This window comes from Cuculus canorus, chromosome 1 (assembly GCF_017976375.1).
Source record: "Cuculus canorus isolate bCucCan1 chromosome 1, bCucCan1.pri, whole genome shotgun sequence".
NCBI classification, from domain to species: domain Eukaryota; kingdom Metazoa; phylum Chordata; class Aves; order Cuculiformes; family Cuculidae; genus Cuculus; species Cuculus canorus.
Genome location: NC_071401.1, coordinates 163,282,132 through 163,303,120, shown reverse-complemented (window position 1 = coordinate 163,303,120; position 20,989 = coordinate 163,282,132). Strand labels below are relative to the sequence as shown.

General features: G+C 48.7%; 2 protein-coding genes across 2 annotated transcripts; both read right to left on the bottom strand.

The window, feature by feature from the left end:
* Window positions 1-11,087: 11,087 nt before the first annotated feature.
* Window positions 11,088-12,963, bottom strand: MYF5 (myogenic factor 5). Its single transcript, XM_054085362.1, has 3 exons — window positions 12,110-12,963; window positions 11,613-11,688; window positions 11,088-11,522 (listed from the first exon to the last, which is right to left on the bottom strand). Exons 1-3 carry the CDS (start codon window positions 12,608-12,610, stop codon window positions 11,329-11,331), a joined length of 771 nt encoding a protein of 256 aa, XP_053941337.1. The 5' UTR covers window positions 12,611-12,963; the 3' UTR covers window positions 11,088-11,328.
* Window positions 12,964-18,386: 5,423 nt separating this feature from the next.
* MYF6 (myogenic factor 6) lies at window positions 18,387-20,662 on the bottom strand. Its single transcript, XM_009563034.2, has 3 exons — window positions 20,052-20,662; window positions 19,789-19,879; window positions 18,387-19,140 (listed from the first exon to the last, which is right to left on the bottom strand). The coding sequence occupies exons 1-3, from the start codon at window positions 20,568-20,570 to the stop codon at window positions 19,022-19,024; spliced, it is 729 nt and encodes a 242-aa protein (XP_009561329.2). The 5' UTR covers window positions 20,571-20,662; the 3' UTR covers window positions 18,387-19,021.
* Window positions 20,663-20,989: the final 327 nt, after the last annotated feature.

Genomic DNA, 20,989 nt, shown 5'->3' with positions numbered 1-20,989 from the left:
TCCTCCTTCCCAGGCAGTTATGCAGTCATTGGCCATTCCTGCCACAGGGTCTCCAGTTCACAGCACAGTGCCTTAGCAAATATCCACCTTCTGCAGCAGACCAGTGTTTGCAAAGCTCCTGGTCTAGGATATCCACTCAGCCTGGTAGGAGGCTTTTGTAGGCTTTAAGTCCTAACCCTGCTTATTCTGCATGGTGGGAAGTATGCCTCTTTTGTAATCAAAATACACATTTCATCACACAGGGGACACATACAAAAGTTAGGATGAGCATAGTGTTCCCATCACATGCCTGAGCATACATGAGTGGTCTTGTCACAGGACTGAATGTGCTCTCATTGCAGAATGGAAAACACCAGCAGTTGAGCCATTTACTAGCTATGCTTCCAGCAGAGAGAGAGAGAAAGAAAGAAAGAAAGAAAGAAAGAAAGAAAGAAAGAAAGAAAGAGAGAAAGAAAGAAAGAGAGAAAGAGAGAAAGAGAGAAAGAAAGAGAGAAAGAAAGAAAGAAAGAGAGAAAGAAAGAAAGAAAGAAAGAAAGAAAGAAAGAAAAAGAAAGAAAGAAAGAAAGAAAGAAAGAAAGAAAGAAAGAAAGAGAAAGAAAGAAAGAAAAAGAAAGAAAGAAAGAAAGAAAGAAAGAAAGAAAGAAAGAAAGAAAGAAAGAAAGAAAGAAAGAAAGAAAGAAAGAAAGAAAGAAAGAAAGAAAGAAAGAAAGAAAGAAAGAAAGAAAAAGAAAGAAGGAAGACACTGTATTCCAGTCCAGGTTAAGACATTTAAGTAAAACATGTTCTTCATCAAGTTCTTCTTGCTATTTAAGCAGAGCTCTGCTTTGCATAATGTATTGCCAGACATTACACCGGGACCCAGGTGCCTTACTGTATGTTGTGAATTTCCCATGTTTACAGTGTTCTGTAAAGCCAGGCAAGGCACTTGGCACTGGCAATCCCTAGCCCCCCCTTGTGGTTCTGCAGTCTGATTCTCACATGTATTTAAACACCTAATCCCACCGGAGAATTCGAGCTTTCCCCTGCCATAGGATTCTCAAAAGTGCCTAACTCCTATAGATTTCAGTGCTTTAAATAGTACAGTTGACATTTTTTTTCTAAGTCATATATTTAAAATTCTGCACTGCAACTTTTTAAAGAAATAGGATTTTAAAAAGATCCTACAGTCTTCATAAAATCCGCACCTTAAATTTCAGAACTTTTGAAGAAAAACAAAAATCAGACTTTTTCCTGCACTTCCTAATTTATTTTTTTGGACTAGAAAGATTTTTGCCATGATTAGAACTACTCCTGGGCCCAAAATAGATTTACCATTTCCAAATACTCCCCAGTGACAGCTGAGCAGCATAATGATGCTTTATCTCATGCTAGCGACAAAATAAATTGCTTTTCCAGTACACACACAGAGCTTTATAAAAAGAATAATCCCACTGGAAAAAAAGATTCTTCAGCTTTGAATTCCTGCACCCATCGGGGCCTCAGCTGTAGCAGAGGGAAAAGCCAGAGGGAGTGAAACCTACACAGGCGTAGGGCATCATTTGGAGGTCGGCAATTCTATTCAGGCCAAAAGAAAATAGATTATAGTACCCTTATGTCTGGGTGCCACTGAATCATTTCTAGTTTTATAAGTATTGGTGCATTATCCTTTCTGCTGGATCGGTGTTATGCTTATAAACTGCAGTTTTCAGGCTACAGCTATTTGAGACACATTTGGCTGGAATCTACAGCATATGCTTTCAATATGGATACGGATTATTTTTTTCCTATTCTCTTACAGATTGATTCATTTCATTTAATTGCAGTGGGAGAACTACAGTGTCAAAATTAATCCAGAAGCTCTTCTCCCCACTTCCAGCTCTAAACTGGAGCCCAGATCTGCCCATCTGCCACACAGAACAGCACTGATATCAGCTCAGGACCTGGCCAAGTCCTGCCCAAGTGTGCACAACCATCAGAAAATTTTGGATTATCCAGGCAGAAAACCCAACTGTGCACAGTCCTTGGAGTGGAGCCCACTGGCTTGGGACTGAGCTGACCCACAGGATATTATGTATTGGATGTTGCAGGTCTCTTGGGGTGTTTTAAAAGGCAGTGCAGGCATATTCCAAGAAGACTGAAATGCTACAGCTTGAAATTCCCATCCCAGTTGTGCATTCACTACAGGGCAACAGCAGGGAATATTTTGTTGTGTGGAATAGTTCAATAACTTCAGGTTGTGTGTGATGGAAGGCTCATCTAAGCCACAGAAATGTTTAATGTTGGAGCAATGCTCATCTGCTGCTCTAATTCTTACAATGCAGGTAGTTCTCAGACAACCCACATTTTCACCTGGGTTGTAAAATGCTTTTCTCTTTTTCTGGAAGGAAAAAAAAAACAGGAACTTAAAAGCATTCATAAAATACAGACACATTGGAGGAAGAAGAGTTGTAGGTGTTGCTCACAGCTTTTGACCAAGTGACCTTCAGGATCAGAACTGAACAAAGCTCCTCAGATACATAAAAGATACAGAATCCTTGCAGAGCTTTGTCTGTCACGAGCTTATAAGTTCTCTAGCAAAGATCATGAGCTTTCCAAAACAATTGCCTGCAGCAATATGATATTAAAGCTACTGTGGAAAGGCTTTGCCAGAAACACTATGGACTTCTACATCTGACATACCAGGATTATATACAATAAAAATTAATTGGGGGTTGAAGTCTCAGTCAAGCATAAGATGACCTGTCTCCAAAGAAATTAGTCCTATGTCATCTCACATAAATAATCTGGTAACACTTACCTGCTGTTTTTCTTCCTTCCCTCAAATCATAAAAAGGACCTCCTCATCTCTATTTTCAAACCTTAAACTTGCTAAAGCTTGCATATGTATGCACGTATGCCTATGCATTTGCACCGTTTTCAGTGGAAATGCCAGTGTATTTCCACTGGTTTAAAAGGATGTAAAAATAAACTTGGATGCATCTTAACACTAAGAACCTAAACACAGAGACTTCTTTCTAACGATTCTAAAATTTGATTTTAAAACGTGAATGGTTTTATCATATGCTCAGCAAAATTCTCCCTCTGACTGTGCTCTACTTTAAAATACACACATGGGCAAAATATAAAAAAAAAAAAAAAAAATTAGGCTCCAGAGCAAGAGAATTCAAGAATTCCCTGCACTTACTACCTATCTTGGTATTCAGTAAGAGCTGGTTTGTATCCAAGGCCACTGAAAAATCACTGCAGTTATTGTGAGTGTAATTTCAAGCTCCTAGTCCTGGAAATCATGGCCAAATAAAACAGAAAACATGGTTGTACTTGTTATTCCACAGTGTGTGAACAGTGTGAGCCCTGGCTCTCAAGCACACTGCAAGCTCTATGAACCACTGGATCCATCATAATTGCAATAAAAAACAATTTTCCACAGCACTTTTCATTTAAAGAAAAATTCCTCTCAAAAGGGATGTTTGGGGGACGGCACAGCAAATTTCCCAAGGATTGCTGAGCTGAAAGGCTCAACTTGGGAAGATGCTGCCAGAGGAACAGGAAGGAAGAGCTGGTTGAGCAGGCATTGGGCAGCCTTCAGGGCTGGAGCAGCACCTTAGACATAGGCTCGCTGCAGTTAAACCTCAGTATTAGCTAGGCCAGTCCTTATTCCAACACGAGTACTAAAGCTGTGCCTCTGCCCTTGTTTACCCTCAGCAGCAGTAGCCCCCTCCTTTTGAAAGGACAGGAACAGTTTCAGATACCAGAGGATTTGAAGCAGAGGATCTGGATATTTTAATGTTGTTCAGGCTTCAGTCGTCATGAATATCACTTTACAGCTTGGCACATAAACAGTCCATTTCTGAGGCATGAGAAAATGAATATATTGTAACTATATTCTAGGCCCTCTGGTCCAAAGCTGTCCCTGGTGAAACTCCACGGGTTTCGGCAGAGTTGAGTCAGGAATAAACTTAGCTGTCTAGCCGTAATTTCTAACATGTTATTTCTGATTAAAAGACACTTTACATGAAGATAAAGATTTGTTTCCATACATACTAAACCAAAATGGCATTCAAACTTATTCACGTAACCAAGTGCATTGTTTATAAAAAAATAAAACTTTTGGTAGATGGAAAATAATGAGAATAAAAAGCAGCAATCAAAATAGGACTATTCATTTTATAAACAGAAGTGTAAGAAAGTATGGTATTTCTGAAATGATGTATTAAAGCAAGACTATACACCATATATACATATACATATATAGTATATACATACTACTTTCTTTTTTCTCAGTCTTTATTCTCCACAGAAATGAGAGAGGTGGGGGCATGGGTTTTGGGAGGCAGACATGGTCAGGACACCCCTCAGAGCAGACCAATTCTGCTTGAGAAGTCCAATTTCATGAGCGCTTTTCTAAAAGGAGCTTTCACAGTCCTGCCTATTAGGAAGTTTAGAAATAACAAGTTTCACATTTCAAACTTCTGTCATTTTTATATTTTGCCCAGGAGATAAACATGTGAGAAATTTGTACCCTGTGAAAAATGTGCATTTCAGGCACTGGTAGGATACAGCTGTCTCACCCCTTGTTTACTTGCTTTCTCCTCTACTTCATGCTCAGCACGGGGGATTTTAGAGTTGCTAAACTTTTTCCCAGTTGCTCAGAGCCACCATCCCTTTGCTCCCTACTGAGTAGCTGTATTTACAATCATGAGACAACTGCCCTCCCAACTTTCAGTGCTTACCTTTCCAGCTTCATCAGGAGCCCTTTTTCCTGACACTAGCATCTTCCAAAGGGAATTCCCAATTTCCCAACTGTCACTTTCCCCTAGACTGGGTATTAAGACACCCTTATTTCCAGCAATCAAAGAGCTTCAGATTACTGGGGTGTCCCCTTACCCACTGCATGAGACACCTGCATGGGATGTGTCCTCCTTGGCCAGTTGCATGACAGGAACAAACACCTGCACTACACTGTGACCAGATAGACAGTCTCACAAAGTTTGCAAGGAAGATGAGGGTGGATACTTAAACTCAGGATGAGGCCCAAAATGTTCCCATTTAATCATGCAGGGACTATGAGCTCAAATCTTACTATTTAGGTGCTGCTCAAGTCTTTACCGCCGAGGTCCTGCAGGTGCCCAAGAGGATGGTGCTCACTCATTTGTGGAAGCTTTGCAGCATAAACACTTTGCCTACATGTTTAGGAGTTCACAGCATTATACATACCTGAGGAAAAGAAGCCTGAAGGACTTCTAACTGCTTACTTGAGACAACTTTAATGAAACATTGGAGTCATAGGACCAGAACAACAGCCTTTAACAGGCATATACCCAGGAGAGAAGGGAATCACAGAATCACAGAATCACCAGGTTGGAAAGGACCCACTGGATCATCGAGTCCAACCATTCCTAACACTCCCTAAACCATGTGGTGGTCTGTTCCTAATAATCACTTGATATTATCCAATGAAGAGACAATCATGACAGCAAGGACCAAAACAAAGGTACCCACCTCCCAGATGCCTGAATGACGCTACTCCAGCCATCTCTGAGGAGTTTTACTGGTTTTAACCTACTTTCATGAGTCACTGAGATAATTCAATTAAATCTAAAAAAAAAAATTATGAAGTGTCCTCTAGTGTCTATAAAGGTGTTCACCACAAGTCTACAGTAAACCTTAAATTTGAGGAAGGGATTTCGGATATATGCTTTGGGTGCACCTTCATCATGGACAGCAGAGATATTTCCTCCTCTATTTTCCAAAGCACTCAGGCAGAGAGATTCAGAGTTGCACTAGTAGCTCAATTTGAAGATGTTCCAAAAGAACAATTGCAGAGATAAATACTTTTCAAAATAGGAATACTGTTTGTCTTTCTGTTTCTTCTAAGCATCACAAGGCAGAGAGAAAACCAAACAAAAAAATCTAGTATTTTTTTATGATGTAAAAAAACATAAAAGAAACCCACAACATCCTGCATACATGGAAATGAGAGGAACAAAAGGAGTTTTCAGCAGATTAAAGTACTTCCGTTTACAAAAAAAATGAACCTCTATGCTGGAGCAGTGGTGCATCTGCTAATGAGGCCCTTGCACTGAGCTATACACAGGTATCATTGAAGTTACAGCCATTGTTTGCTCACCATTCATTAAGGAGTTTTTAATCTATTAACTTAATGAATTATGTGGAATCAAAAAATTAAAGGCAATAGACAATTCAAACGTGATTTAATCCACAGTTTGGCTCCCTATAAAGTATTATAGGCACATCAGCCTGAGTTTTACAGTACAGCCAAACATTTGCTGAGTTCCCAAGTCCCAGCTAGGTAGCTGTGTCCTACTGCCAGTGGCAGGATTTGGCACTTCAGAAAAAGACCCAAACAGAGCTAAAGCTTTTAGGACTTTTTTTTTAAGGATTTGATTTTCACTTAGTGTACATGTTACATGGATTTTTAAAGCAAAAAATAATATCTGTTCAAAAGCATATATTCACAGAAGATCAGAGAAATAAAGAGAATAACCACACATTCATTCCTCTGCTGATATTCTTGTTCTGAAGGACTCTCTGAGAGTATCAGATTCAAACATACTTAACTTAATGCAGACACAGAACTACTTCTCTGATTTCTCACTGGACTTGCTGACCCTCATATATCATGCCCACTATCACCCTCAAGCACAGCTGAGCAGTGCCTCTGGCATCACAGCCAGCAACATCTTCCAGCAGATTGTCAGGCAGTCCATAAATGTTACTAAAAGCTCAAAACAAAGCCAGACTCCAGGACTATATGGTGCCTATCAGGTGGTCTGGGGAGCAGAAAGCACAAGACCTTTGAGAAAGTAGCTGAACTCTGCAGTACAATGGGTTTGGCATGAAGTCCGTGAGCATCCAGAATGCATAAGCTCCTGGAGGAAGGCAGCTGGGGAACCTGCCAAATAAAAAGAAAATATATCACACTGTGTTTGGGAATGAGAGTAACTCCCTCAATCCATTCCTGGGGTGGTGGATGGGTTTATCTCTTGGACTGAATGGAGGGAGCAGTATGAGATGTAGTGAGAGCAAAGAAGGCCACTAGAGAAGTCTAAGATAATAGTCAAGAGAAAACTTAAATAAAGCATATGAAAAAGGTCTCTGAAGTCTTTTTTACTCATTCCACTAATCCAGTTGGCTGCAGGAGGATCCTGACCCTGATGCCCCAGGGCAGCATACAGATATGTGCACTGCTTGCCCACTCCACGGTTAGGGTGAACTCCTCCATCCTTCACACAGGGCCAAATTATCCAGCAGGATCCCAGCCCAGTCTCCAGCTGGCCAGGCTCATTAGGTCTATAGTTGCCAGGAAAGCAGTTGTGGCCAGCTGTAAGGCTTATTCTCTGTGCAGAGCCTGCCAAAGGTCAGCAGTCATTGGCTGGCCAGCTGTGGATCCTCCTGTGGGACCTAGCGGTCCAGCTGAGGTCAGCAAGGAGAAGTGATGAGCGAGTCGAGGGTCTTTGCAGAGAAGGAGAGGGAAAGGGAGCAGATCTGGGTGGGACAAAGTCAGCTGCCTGCTGTGGCTAAGTCTGATGGCTCCTGATGCGCACACTGAGCTGGGGAGTTGATGATGCTGAATTTCCCCAAAAAATTCAGCCATGAATTTGGGATGTTCCTAGGCATATTTTGACAAACAGTATGAATTAAGACCCCCTTCATCCTCCGAGAATGGATTACTGAAAGTGTATCACTTTTAGGGTTTACCACAGGAGAAGAAAAGGGTTGATCTCTTCCTACAGGGAAAACGAGCTGTTTTCCACACAAGCAACTCAGAAGTACAAACACAGAGCAAACAAGCTTTCTCGTACTTGGAGACTATAAACAAATGCAAATGATCTGCTTTATAAAAAGCTATAACTGTCTAAAAACATTGTAATGAAATTTGTTTTGCAAACTGTATATTAGATTTCTTACTTCCCTGAGTAAAAACTTTCCTTATTTAAGAGGTCCTTGCTTGGTTTCTATGTTTACTATGTAGCCTTTTGATCTGAGTTTACAACATGTATTTCACTGAAAATCTCTGTTTGGTTTTTAATGAAAGGTAAAAAATACAAGAGGCTCTTCGTAAACACACAAAAAGCACATCCTCAGTCAGAATATGAGCTGAGAAAGCATAATTTTGGGGGTAAAATTAAAATAAAAAATTTATTTTCATAATTGCACAGAATTATGCCCTTCATTGCAGTGAGTAGGTGAGAAAACTTGCAGCTTCTGTGTTACATTATTCTGACACTATGCGGCATCGCTCACCTGCCTGTCTGCAAGATCAGCGCATGCCATCAGGAGCCTGCAGCACTCAGGAAAATAGTAGGACTCGAGAGAAATGTACTGAGATTTTCTAGGTTTTCTAGACCATCATCTTTTCATGTAATTGTGGGCACAGCCTTCCTTAACTGAACACGATTCACACAGAATATAAATCTTGTTTTTAGTTCCACTTGTTACTGAATATGCAAAATCTGACCACAACAGCGTATCTCCCAAGACAGCAGGTTTTTACACACTTTTTCCAATCCACAGGCTAAACATGGTTTCATGGTGCTAACTACCACTCCTTCCAAGGGTTACACCACATTTTGGTTCACAGGAGCTTTGTTTACAGGTGTCCTGTAATAAAGAGTTTGTATTCTTGGTGTGTATAACAAAGCCCTCAGCCTGTAATCTAGCCTAGCTGAACTGAGGAGGCTGTGGACAAACATCTCACAGACGGAATACTTCTCCTCACTCTCCAAAAAGCTGCTTCTCAGAAGTATTGACCTTTTTGCAACTCTTAAAATGTCTGCCAGCCAAAGAGAGGTATACATTACCAACATGTGATTTGCTAGTGTTACTGTGCATACTTCACCGGAGATCGCTTGCCAAGGTCAGCGCAGTGCAGAGCGAAACACTGAAGTTCTCCCGCTTAGCTCATTTTAAAACATCATTAAAATGATCTGCACTGGCCATAAGCAGTATCCTTGGGATAGTATTTCGCTTGAGAGGAGCAAGCGCTGCAGCAATAGGTGAGAAATCATGAACAAACCCAGTGCTGTTAAAGAGCTTGCATAAGGGTTTCTATGAACAGAAGGCTCAGGAATCATTCACCTGTAAACCCAGACAGACCGTTTGAACTAAGAAACTTGCATATTCCTGAAGCATGTAATGACAACAGTGTACAGTACCTCTACATGACCTCAGTCCAAGGTTTTCAGGCCACTTTTTCTGCTCGATGATTATTTGGGATATATCTACACACACAGAAAGCACATTCTGGAAAAGGCTCCTCCTCAATTACTCTGCAGGAAAATAAAAACCAACTTACCTAAAGGTTACACAGCAAGGGCAGAAAGTGATTTTTGAAGGAAGCCACACATGAGGGGTGAGGCTGGCCTTGCCCAGTGTCAGAGGCACGGCTGCCGGCTGCCCAGCTGAGGAACTCAGGCAGGTAGGTGCCACCTCACTTTCTCTGCAACCCTTCATGGAGGATGCAGCCCCTCAGTATGCTGCAAGGATGGGGCTACCCCTAAGCTAGGCTTCCTCCATCCTCAGTTCAGAGATGCTGCCAAAGAGCCGTCAGGCTGTAACTTCTGGTGACACGACTAAACTGGGCTGGGTTTGAGTGAAAGGTTAATCAGGCGTCAAACAGCACTCCCAGGCCCTTGGCCACCCCGTGCTAACAACATAAACACAAATGGCAAATACGTCCTTATCTCATGCTTGTGAGGTGCATGTCCCTTCCCACTCAGACTCTTGCATAGGAGACATTTTTTGATGCACTGAAGGAACCCATCTCTCCTCATCTTGTCTTTTTTTTTTTTTCCTTTGGTGGGAGGGAGCTAGAAAAGTTTTGGATTACAACTAGAGCAGTCCAAAGAGCTTGAAATTTTTCACAGTAGAAAGACATTTAGTGCCTGGAAGGAAAAACTTGTTAACTCTGAAACTTGTGAAGACTTGACCTGGCTATTTCTAGACCAATGTAAATAGAGTAATGAATTTTCATCGTGGCTGGTAGGACTGAAGTCACTAGGAGCAAGCAGACCCATATTGCTTTCTGAATATTGTGAAATGTACCTTGTGAATGTTGAAAGAGATACTTGTGGTTTGTTCTTACCAACTTCACTAAATTTGTCTCTGCCAGAGCACCGAGAGCTACTGAGGGTAAAATTTCCCAAAGGGGTATCAGAGCTAGAACATGCAGTTGTTTTACAGAGCAGAGTCTCCGTGCAGCTTTAGGGCCAGATCCTGGAATACATGTTCAGCCTTCATACCCAGGGAAAGAAACAAGGCCTTCGGGGCTTTGCTGGGGAAGAGGGGGAGAAAACAAAGGAAGATGGTCACGAAATACTACTCTTACTCTTGCAGAAAATAAAGGAAACTGCCCACGGCAGGGCAGGAATGGAGGGAGAATTTGACCCTCTGCATTTTTGTTCCTCCATGAGCTATATCTTAATAACCCCACTGCTAATGTGAGAAGCAAGGTCCCAGCCTGGCAAGCCAGTCCTTCTCTCGACCCAGGACCACCGTGACAGGTCCCCAGGCAGGATGGAGCCAGAGGTGACCGAGGCTGCACTGGGACTGAGCACAAGATCATAGAATCATAGAATCACCAGGATGGAAAAGACCTCTTGGATCATCGAGTCCAACTACTCCTATCTGCCACTAAACCACGTCTCTGCACACCTCACCTACCCGTCTGTTAAACACCTCCAGGGATGGCGACTCAACCCCCTCCCTGGGCAGCCTCTGCCAGTGCCCAGTGACCCTCGCTGTGAAAATTTATTCCCGATATCCAGCCTGAAACTCCCCTGGCACAGCTTAAGGCCATTCCCCCTTGTCCTGTCCTCTGTCACTTGGGAGAAGAGGCCAGCTCCCTCCTCTCCACAACCTCCTTTCAGGTAGTTGTAGAGAGCAATAAGGTCTCCCCTCAGCCTCCTCTTCTCCAGGCTAAACAACCCCAGCTCTCTCAGCCGCTCCTCGTAAGACTTGTTCTCCAGCCCCCTCACCAGCTTCGTTGCTCTTCTCTGGACACACTCCTGAGCCTCAACATCCTCCTTGTAGCGAAGGGCCCAGAACCGAACACAGGATTCAGGCACTGGAGATGTTGGCGGGCACCGGGCACCCGGGTCTCGCCGTCCCTCCCAGTACCGGGGAATGCACTTGAAAGAAGGAGCACGCCAGACAGCTCTTACAGCAGGCTTTATTTGCAGCGGGGAGTCCGGGGCAGTGCGTGTGTCCCGGGGCCGGGGCGCGCTGCCCCATCCCGGGGGAGGCGGCCGGGCCTCCCGTCTCGCCCGAGGGGCCCTGGCTGGGCGAGGGGGGCGGCGGCTGGGGGAGATGCTGCCCCCCCAGAGCCCCTCATAGCGCCTGGTAGGTCCTCCGGGGCGGTGTCGTGCCGGGCGTGCCCGGCCCCGAGTCGATGCTGGCGCTGGGCGAGAGGGAGTCGGCGTCGCGGAGGGGCAGCCCCGGCTCCTGCGCCGGGGAGAGGCGGTCCACGATGCTTGAGAGGCAGTCGAGGCTGGACAGGGCGCTGCTCTGCTCGGAGGCGTACCCTGCGATGGGACGGTGATGGGCACCCCGTTCCCAGCGGGATCCCTCCCCCGGAGCCCCCCCGCCCGCGCTTCCTCCCCACCCCCGCTTACCGTGCGCCCCCTCGGAGCAGTAGACGGCGTCGAAGCCGCTGCCTCTCGCCGCCCAGGCGGGGCTGCCGCAGTCAGCCTGCAAGACAGCGAGCGGCGAGTGCCGGCGGGACGCCCCTCCCGCACCCGAAGCGCATTAAAGCCCGCGGGACAGCAGAGCAGCAGCTCCCCGGCCAGACTGCCGCCAGGCAGCGCGTTCCCTTGCCCCCTTCCCCGGTTGCTGGGGAGGGGTGGAGGCGAGTCCCCGGGTCCGAGGCGCTTTGCTGGATGGCCCCGGCAGCGTCCCCCCGTGCCTTCCGAGTAAGGGTGTGTGCGTGCTCAGAGCCAAATCGGAGAAAAGGCCCGATTTAGCCCAAAGCATCCGCCTTTTCCCAGTGTCCGGCTGCGCTCGGCCCGTCCCAGCCCCGTGGGACACGTCCCCGCGAGGCTGAGGTGAGGGGGGACCTGCCCGCGGGCATTCTGGGGTCCCCGCAGCCCCACGGCTCCTGCCCCTCTCTTACCATCCCGTCGGAGCAGCTGGAGGTGGGGCTGGTCGGTTCGGAGCAGCTCTGCCCCGGCAGATGATAGTAGTTTTCGACCTGTTCCCTCAAGAGCTCCTGAAGGCTCTCGATGTATCTGATGGCGTTTCTCAGGATCTCTACTTTGGGGAGCCTTTGGTTGGGGTTGGCGGTGGTGCATCTTTTCAGGGTCTCGAACGCCTGGTTCACTTTCTTCAGCCTCCTCCTCTCCCTCATGGTGGCCGCCTTCCGCCGGTCCATGGTGGTGGATTTTCTCTTGCAGGCTTTGCAAGCCCACATGAGGCAGTGGCCGGCCTGGTGGTGGCCGGTGGGAGCTCGGACATGCTCCTCTTCCTCGGAGGGCTCGGAGGGCTCGTGGGCGCCGAAGGGAGGCAGGTCCCTGGGCTCGAAATCCTCGGGGAAATCGCCCTCCGGGGAGGAGAGGCAGGAGCTGTCGTAGAAGAGCTCGGAGGGGGAGAACTGGCACCTGTCCATCACCTCCATCCCTGCAGCGGAGCCGTCGGTGTGGGGCAGCAGCCACCGGCTCTCGGCGAGGAACGCGCTGGGGCAATTCCCTCACTAATTAGCGACCTGAGACCAAGTGTCCTCTGGCTGATGCGGGGGGCCCTTATATACACTATGTAAAGGGAGGCTGGTCCGCAGCGGCCGGTCTTTATTAGCATATCCCACCACATCCCCTGCCGGGGGCTGTCTGGGCAAGCCCCCTCCAGTCCCCAGGAGACAATTTGCTCCGCGCCCCTCCTTTGGAGAGCTTGGGCACTTAGTCTAAGCAACGACCTCCCCAGAATTTGTTGCGACATCTCAGAAGTTTAAACCAAGTCTGGGAATTTGCAGTTTTGGTATGGAAAGAGAAAGAAGAGGGGCAGTGGACGAGCAGGAACTGCTGACATTGCCTACAGAGCCATTCCTCGCCTCTACGTCCCCATCTCCCATCACACGCTGGAGCAGGAGGGACACCGGCTCTCCCCACGAGGAGAGAGGGCCCCCCACACACACACCTCAGTGTCTAGTTGCGCATCTTTATCGCCCACAGCCCGTGGTCCAGGTCCAACCTGAAACAATTTATGCTTCTTCTTCAGAATCAAGATTTGTCCGTTTATTTTTTTTTTTTTTTGGGGGGGGGGGGGCGCTTTGTCCTATAGTTAAAGCTGTGTCACCAGCGGTTTACATTTACAAACTGGAGGACAAAAAATGCACAGCGATGCACAGCTACATGCGGCAAGGAGAGACGAGGAAGGGAGAAACCCAGATTTTAGTGCTGTCGAATCGGGACACAGGGAAAGGTACTCACAAAAGAAAAGCGTATGTGTTTGCTCCGAAACAAATCTCCTTCCCATTCTTTCTCCTACTCGTGTGACCTGGCTCTGCTAGAGACACAACAGTCGAGCAGTGCCTCGGGCTTGCTAATTTTCTGCTTTCAGCCAAACTTGTACCGTTACAGATGCGTCCCAGCTGCCAGCGCAACAAACCCCTCCTGGAAGTGTAAAATTTCTAACCCCGCAATCCCTAAGTAACTTTACACAAGCCGGGGACAAAAGCTTTGCAGAGCTCCAGCCGCAGCAGTAGCTGAGCGGAGCGGTGCAAGGGTCATTAGAGTGGTAATGAAGCCATTTAACAGGCATTCGCTAACGCGCAGGAATCCTTTGGTTTCATCCAGGTGGCTTTTGTAGTCGGGAAAAATATTATGAGAAGGCAAAGGAATTTTATATATATTTATTTATTTAAATTTGATTTCTATGCATTTATTTAAACGCATTTATTTATTAGTATGAGAAGGCAAAGGAACTTGGGAATAAAATTATGTGACCTAGGTTAACTCAAATGGAAAGCGAGTGACCTAGCAGCGGCTCAGACGCTACGGAGACGGTCTGTGGCCCAGGAATAAAAGGCGTCTTCACTTGGCCCCTCTTCAGGAAGAGGTAATGCGGAGGGCATGGCGAGCCGTTTGTCCCAAGGAGCCGCTCTGGGAGTGAGCAAGGCGTGTAGGAACACCTCCTTGGAGAGGTGCCTTGCACAAGGGCACACGCCGGGAAAACCTTCCCAGCCGGCCGGGCCAGGCGGAGAGGTGTTGGGGCAGGGGCTGGAGAGACCCTGGCTGCTCCCTTTCGTGTGTGTGTGTCCCAAACAGGAGGGTTTCCACACTCAGGCTAATTATTTTCCTGAAGAAAACATGCACAGTACACATTCTTTTTTTCCTTACGAGGGAATGCGTAGTTGTCTAAAGGCTGGGGAAGGCTACATCTGCACCGCTTCGGTTTATTTGGGGCCATAAACTGGGGGAGCCCCCTTTGAAATGAATACTGTAGGAAAAGCCGAAAGCTGATAAAGGAGTAAAGTTACAGAAATGGGAAAGCTCAGAATTTCAGGCTCCTGCCGCTCCGAGCTGCAGGTTGTTGTTGAGTTGGGCCACATCTGAAACAGGGCAGTTCCCTATTGTTTTCCTAAGAAACCGACCGTCAGAAGGGGCTTTGCTCGGCAGTAACTTGAACTCTTCACTGGGCTGTGCAGTGCACACACACGTAGACACACAAACATAATTTGATTTACCACCTTTGCGCTGGCTAAAATAGACCTGTTTACAGATTGATGCTTTCTGCACAAATAAACTTGATCTTTAAAGTGCCGGTTGCAGTTCTGATCACCTTTCAATGGTTTCTCTCCAAGCATGCACTCTGGGTCTCCCGGTGCACAATGCCAACCCCCGCGGTCCTCTCTCTGGGCACGCAGAGCTTTGGCTCGCAGCTTTAATTCCTAATCCAGCGGGGCTCGGGTTGTTTAAAAAAAAGTGCCCTTTCCCAAAAGTCTTTGAGGACCTAGGAAAACTTGTTTCCTTTTCCCTTGAAAATTTTGGGGAAGGGGAAGAAGGGATGGAACAGCCTGTCACTCAGAAAGGAAAACCATCTGTAATTAGTATCCTTTAAGGGTCCCGGGTCCTCTGGTAAAGTGATCTCAAAACAAATTTGCGAAAGTGCAGTAGGGGATTGGAACTGAAGAAAGAGGAGAGAAAACATAAACTACAAGTTGGCTAATGAGGCTGATGGGGGCGGGGGCCGAGGGGGGTGGGGGGATAAGTGCCGCATTTCAGGAGAAGGGAGACTCAAGTCCGGAAAGCGGGAACAGCCTGAGCACCAGACAGTGTCTGCTCTTCGAGACGGACAGGGAGGAAACGGTGAAAGTGTAAGGACTTCTTTAAATGCTGGTCCTCACCCCAACCCTCCCCGCTCCCTGGCAATTGCCGAGCCGCTCCTCTTTCTAGAGGGATTCAGTTCTATTCGGGGACCATTTCCAGAGTGTGCAATCCTTTCCCAAGCCCTATACCTTTCTATTTAAGCAGAGAAATTCCGAAACCACAAGTCTGGGGCCCGCTTGAGCCCGCCCCGTCGTGCCCGGCTCTTGCCGGAGCTCCCGCAGCGTATCCGCGAAGCCCCGCGGGGTTTCCCCGGAGCGCACGCCGAGGCCCCGGTGCGGTACAAGAACCACCAGCCAAGAGCGTTAATTTAGGGCTGTGTTTTATTTAATGGTGCGTGCGGCTGACATGAGGGACGCGGCAGTGGTGGGTGCCGAGCAAAACTGCTTCCCGCTTGGGCTGGTGGATCCAGGCTCTTCCAGCCGTGTGAGAAGCGTTTGGTTCCCCCGAGCGCTGGGAACCCTGCGCACCTAAGTAAACACATTAGTACCTGCCAGAGGGATTTGTATAGAAGACAGCTGAAGAAGGCATTGGCCTCTGCTGGCACCCTGGGACTCCCAGGAGAGATCAAAGGGACGCGAGGGCGTTTTTAGCATCCTCGGGACTGGGAAAAGTCGCTAGTTCCTGCTATCCGAGGGACGTCCCAGCGAGCACATGGTTCAATTATTCAGCCTCCTCTTTCCCCTGCCCCCCACTCCTAATTTCTCAAGCTCTTTCTCCAGAGAAGGGTGGAAGCTCTGGAAAAAATCGTATGGGTTCCCCAAAGCAGCAGCGATCCACGTAGGGATTTTCACCGTGAAGGTAGATGCTGGGTGGACTCCAGCCCGCTTTGCCTTCGACCGCAGGAGATAAGCTGAGCCCACTGTCCCCCAGCCTTTCCGAGCTGCCGGCGGTTTTACGGAGGCAAGATAAAATACGCACAATAAATAAATAAAAATAGACTTTAAACACTCGATTGCGTCACTTCAGGGGAGAGCGGTGACAAGGCACCGGTGTTTTGCCGTCTCTCCCCAGCTCCCGCATCCCCGGAGGGCGGCTGTGCCGTCCCTCGCCGGGCATCCCGCCCCGCTCCCGCACCCCGCGGGACCGAGCAGGTGGCTCACGGCTTCGGAGGAGCAGGTAGAAGCGAGGGAGGCCAATGTTTAACTTCCCTGGAGCAGCGCTTCAGCCCGCTATTGTTAAATAAAGGAGGGAGCTGGAGGGGGCACTTGCATTCATGGGCAAACTTTGATGACTTTGTGCTTGACCCCTCCGGAAAAAGACTTGATTAAACTTCTGTCCTTACCGAGTCATTACGCTTTGATTTTGTGATTCCAGGGCCCTGTTTGTTTTGGCTTGTGCCTTAGGTAAAGATTATCGTTATTAATATAAAACACAAACGTTTTAATTGCAAACACCCTGAGAACTTCGCCGGGAAGCCCGGCAAGCCAACCGCAGCCGCGGAGGTCACGGAGAGTCTCTTCGGGAGGTTTTTTTCTTTATTTAATTAAAAAACCCGCTCCTTTAGGCAAACTTATTCCAAACAATCGCTCAGGTTACCCTGCTGCTGGAGGAGATCCTGCCATGGGGGGTTCTACCGGGTCAACGCTGGGCTGCGTGGCCGGGTGTTGGGGTGACCTTGCTGTCTTGGGGGGTGCTTCAACACCGCCCCTGCTCTGCTGCCGAAAGCGGGTCCCACGGGTTCGGTCTGTACCGCACCACGCGTTATCAGCGTAAACCTTCCCCCTGACCCGGCGAGTATCGGGACAAATTATTAAGTAAGGCAAGGAGGTGCTAACCCGATCTGAAATACTCCGTTGCTGAGCAAAGTTCCTTCCCTACAGGAACAATCTGGGACATCTTCGCTCTTTCGCTAAAATGCAGGGATTGCGTACAGAAACCCTCCCTTCCCGAAGCGCCGCTTTACGAAGCGCCCGAGAGTTCCTGGAGGCAAAGCAGCATATATGAAACGAGAAAAAGTGGGAAACTCTCCTTTCGTTACGTACCCACCGCACTGTGCCGCAGCAATTGCTCCTTACAACGGAGTATCTCATTAAAGAGCAATTAGAACGGGTACTTAACTGTTTTTTTTAAAAAAAACAGGCTGGCCGCGTAGAACAAAAAGGAAGGAAGGACGGCACCTTCCCGGTGTCGGCCTGGAATGATGAGACCTTCCAGAAAGCGGCTGTGACCCTTCAAAAAAACAAACAAAAAAGCCAATAAAAAACTACAGCACGGGTTAAAGCTACAGGAGGAGAGCGCCCGCCGGCAGAGTTGCAGCAGGGTCCCGTTCGCCTTTGCCAGCTCGCTGGAGAGCCCCGTCTGTGCGCGAGAGACACAAAGCGCCGTTCCCTGGTGGTCGCCCCTTCCCGGGGGATAAACGATCTGTTACCAACCGTAACGCTCCGACTGCGAGCAGCTCCATCCTCTGAGGGGCTCTGTTTTTTTACCTCACTGAGTGAAAGGCTTCATATGTTGTTCCCCACACGTCCCCCAGCCCCCCTTTCGGCCGCTTAACTCCTTCCTCCCTGAGGGACCCCTTTCTCTTTTCCCTCAGGCTCGAGCTTAGCAAGAACTTTCCCTTTCCTGGGAAGAACCTTCACCTCCTAAGGGAGCCTTTTCCTGCCCCTTAAGGACAGCGGACCCGTCAATTTTGCAGCAGAAAATGTCCACTGTACCGAGAGGAAAAGATGAGACGCACGGAGCCCCTCTCTTCTCAGGGACCGGGAGGGCTCTTTGCGCTTTCCCTTTGCTAAGCTCACCCGCTATGTGCGAGACGAAGGCGAAGAAGCGCCCCTGCCTGTTACCCTCGGACATTCTGGGGAGAACAGCACCGCTTTGCAGGGAGGACGAGGGTTCCACACCCGTCCCTTGCCCGCACGGCTTCCCTGGAGAGGGTAATGAACACTGCCCGAATCAGGAGAGACCTCCTTAGGGGAGAAAACGAAGGAATAATCTGTCCTGAGTCCTGCCTCCAGTCGAACTGGTCGCAACTCGGCTACACTTCTGACTCTTCAGGGCTGGAGTCAGCGGCGGGTTTAAACTCCGGGATCGGGTCAATATTTAATTACGAGTGGGGAGAAACACTGTAACACAAAGAGCTTTATTTTACAACCCAAGAAATCCGTCTGTTCTTATATACAATATCACATTCCACCATTTAAATATATCTTTGTTATGTTTACAAAAGAAAAGACAGTACTAAAATTATTTACAGGAACGAAACGAGACGGGAACCCTTTAAATACGACTGACGCGAAATGCAGCCACAGCTTCACTCAGACAGGAATGAAGTTCCCGGTGAGTCTTAGACAAAGCGTTTCACCGGTATACAGGTAAGTATCTTAAATTAAAAAAAAACAAAAACAAAAAACCAAAAAACCCCCCAAAAAACAGCAACCACAAAAATACCCAGAACAAAACAGAACAAAACAAAACAAAACAAATCAAAACAAAAAAAACACACACACGAAAAAAGAAGGGGGGTGGTCAACGCTACACAATTTATAGAAAACAAAACTCAGGAGGAAAAAAAAAAGAGGAAAGAAAAAAGGGAAAGTCTGTTTGGTTCGAGTCGATGAGGGCCGTTTTCTTTGGGATAGCTGTGCCTTGACTCGACCTTAGCAAGGCCTCTGCCTGGGCTTTCCACTGTGTTAATTTGCTTCATTACTGAGTTTAGAGGGAAGGGGGTGGGGGCTCCATCCCCGTTACTACCAGAGCAACCGCATTTATTTCTCCACCACCTCCTCGGCGCTGGGCAGTTTGGGCTCGTCGGAAGAAATGCTGTCCACTATGGAGGAGAGACAGCGGAGGCTGCTGGTGGCCGACGACTCCGCGATGGGGCCTCCTGCTCAACGAGAAAAAAGCCATTAAAGAGAAAACCTCCTCGCCGCGACCCCGAGCGGGAGAGAGCGGGGGCTGCGGTCCTCCTGGATGCGACCGCCGGGGACTGCCACCATCGGGGACTGTGAACATCGAGGACTGTGACCACCGGGGGCTGCGATCATTTGGGATGCGACCACTGGGGACTGCGACCATTGAGGACTGTGACCATTGGGAACCGCGACCATTGGGGATCGCTATCATCGGGGCCTGAGACCTTCAGGGACTGTGACCATTGAGGGCTGTGACCACTGGGAACTGTGTCTATTGGGGACCGTGAACAGTGGGGATTGTGCCCATTAGAGATGGGACCGTTGGGGACTGCGACCATAGGGGACTGTGATCACTGGGGACTGTGACCATCGGGGACCGCTACCACTGGGGACCATTGGGAACTGCGACCATTGGGAACTGCGACTACTGAGGACCTGGACCACTGAGGACTGTGACCACCGGGGACTGTGACCATCGAGGACTGAGACCATTGGGAACTGCGACCATCGGGGACTGCACCCGTTAGGGACGAGACCATCAGGGCTGCGACCGTCGGGGCGAGGGAAGGAGCGCGGTGGCTCGGCCGAGCAGGGAGGTGGGCGGGCGCGGTGCGAGTTACCTTCCTTGGGGCTGGCTCCCAGGGCCCGGGAATGGTCCGAAGCGCTTCTCCACTCGGAGCCGCAGGTGCTCAGCAGGTCCGAAGCGGGGATCTGCGGCACACGCGGCGGAGGGGGCAGGCGGGGAGGGGGCGGGGGGTTAGCGAGGAGCCCTCGCTCCCCGCCGCTCCCCCTCCGGCCTGGCCGCCGCGGAGCCGTGACGAGGAGGAGGGGAGGGGGCGGTTTCGCAGCCGGGTGGCGGGAGGAATCAAGCGGCAGTGCTTACATTGCCCGGCTTGGGGCTGAAGCTGAAGGGGTCCCCCCCGATCTCCTGCATTTTCTCCTGCTGATCCAGCCTGTGCAAGAGGTCCTGCAGCCTCTCGATGTAGCTGATGGCGCTCCTCAGGATCTCCACCTTGGGCAGCCTCTGGTTGGGGTTGGCCACAGTCCTCCTTTTCAGAGCCTCGAAGGCTTCGTTGATCTTCTTCAGCCTCCTCCTCTCCCGCAGGGTGGCTGCTTTCCGTCTGTCCGTGGGGGCCGACTTTCTCTTGCAAGTTTTACAAGCCCAGATCAAACACTGGCCGGGGCAGTGGGGGGGCTGCAGCCCCGGGGGGGCCAGCACATGCTCCTCGCCGCTGCTGTCGCTGCCGGCCTCTGGTGGCATTTGGTCCTGACACGGGGACAAGGTGCCGTCGCTGCCTGGGTACAGTGGGGACCCCTCTGCCATCTCCAGCTGCTGCAAGGCTCCATTCTCCCCGTCCAAGTAGAAGAAATAGGAGCCAGTTTCAAAAAGGTCCATCATCATGCTTGTCCCTTGGCCTCTCTGCCGGCTTGAGTTGGGTGGCGGGCTCAAAAACACCCCGAGGAACAACCCAGATGGAATTTAATTAGTGCGGTGACATAAGTCCTCCCTTGCTTTATATAGGAGCAGCTGAAACCCTATCCAACTTTTAGCTGTCGCGGTGCATCACCCTCCAAAACTGATTCCAGCCAGTCTCCTGGGCGCTGTCCTGAGAACATCTCCTATTTAGAGGAAGGGGGGGGGGAGGCGACATGAGGGACTCAAATTAAAAAAAAAAGAAAAGAAAAGAAAAGAAAAGAAAAGAAAAGAAAAGAAAAGAAAAGAAAAGAAAAGAAAAGAAAAGAAAAGAAAAATTACAGCCCAACTTCTGCCCTGAAATGCCGGGGTGCCGTAGAGTGATGTGAAGGGGGGGTCGGAAGTGG

Excerpts from the sequence above, each read along its gene's own strand:
- MYF5 (XM_054085362.1), bottom strand. The coding sequence starts at position 12,610 with ATGGAGGTGATGGACAGGTGCCAGTTCTCCCCCTCCGAGCTCTTCTAC. Across the intron at positions 11,689-12,109 it reads CCAGCTGCTCCGACGGGATG|GCTGACTGCGGCAGCCCCGC; the intron begins GTAAGAGAGGGG and ends GCTGTCTTGCAG. Across the intron at positions 11,523-11,612 it reads CTGCTCCGAGGGGGCGCACG|GGTACGCCTCCGAGCAGAGC; the intron begins GTAAGCGGGGGT and ends GTCCCATCGCAG.
- MYF6 (XM_009563034.2), bottom strand. The coding sequence starts at position 20,570 with ATGATGATGGACCTTTTTGAAACTGGCTCCTATTTCTTCTACTTGGAC. Across the intron at positions 19,880-20,051 it reads TCAGCCCCAAGCCGGGCAAT|ATCCCCGCTTCGGACCTGCT; the intron begins GTAAGCACTGCC and ends CGTGTGCCGCAG. Across the intron at positions 19,141-19,788 it reads GGGAGCCAGCCCCAAGGAAG|GAGGCCCCATCGCGGAGTCG; the intron begins GTAACTCGCACC and ends CTCGTTGAGCAG.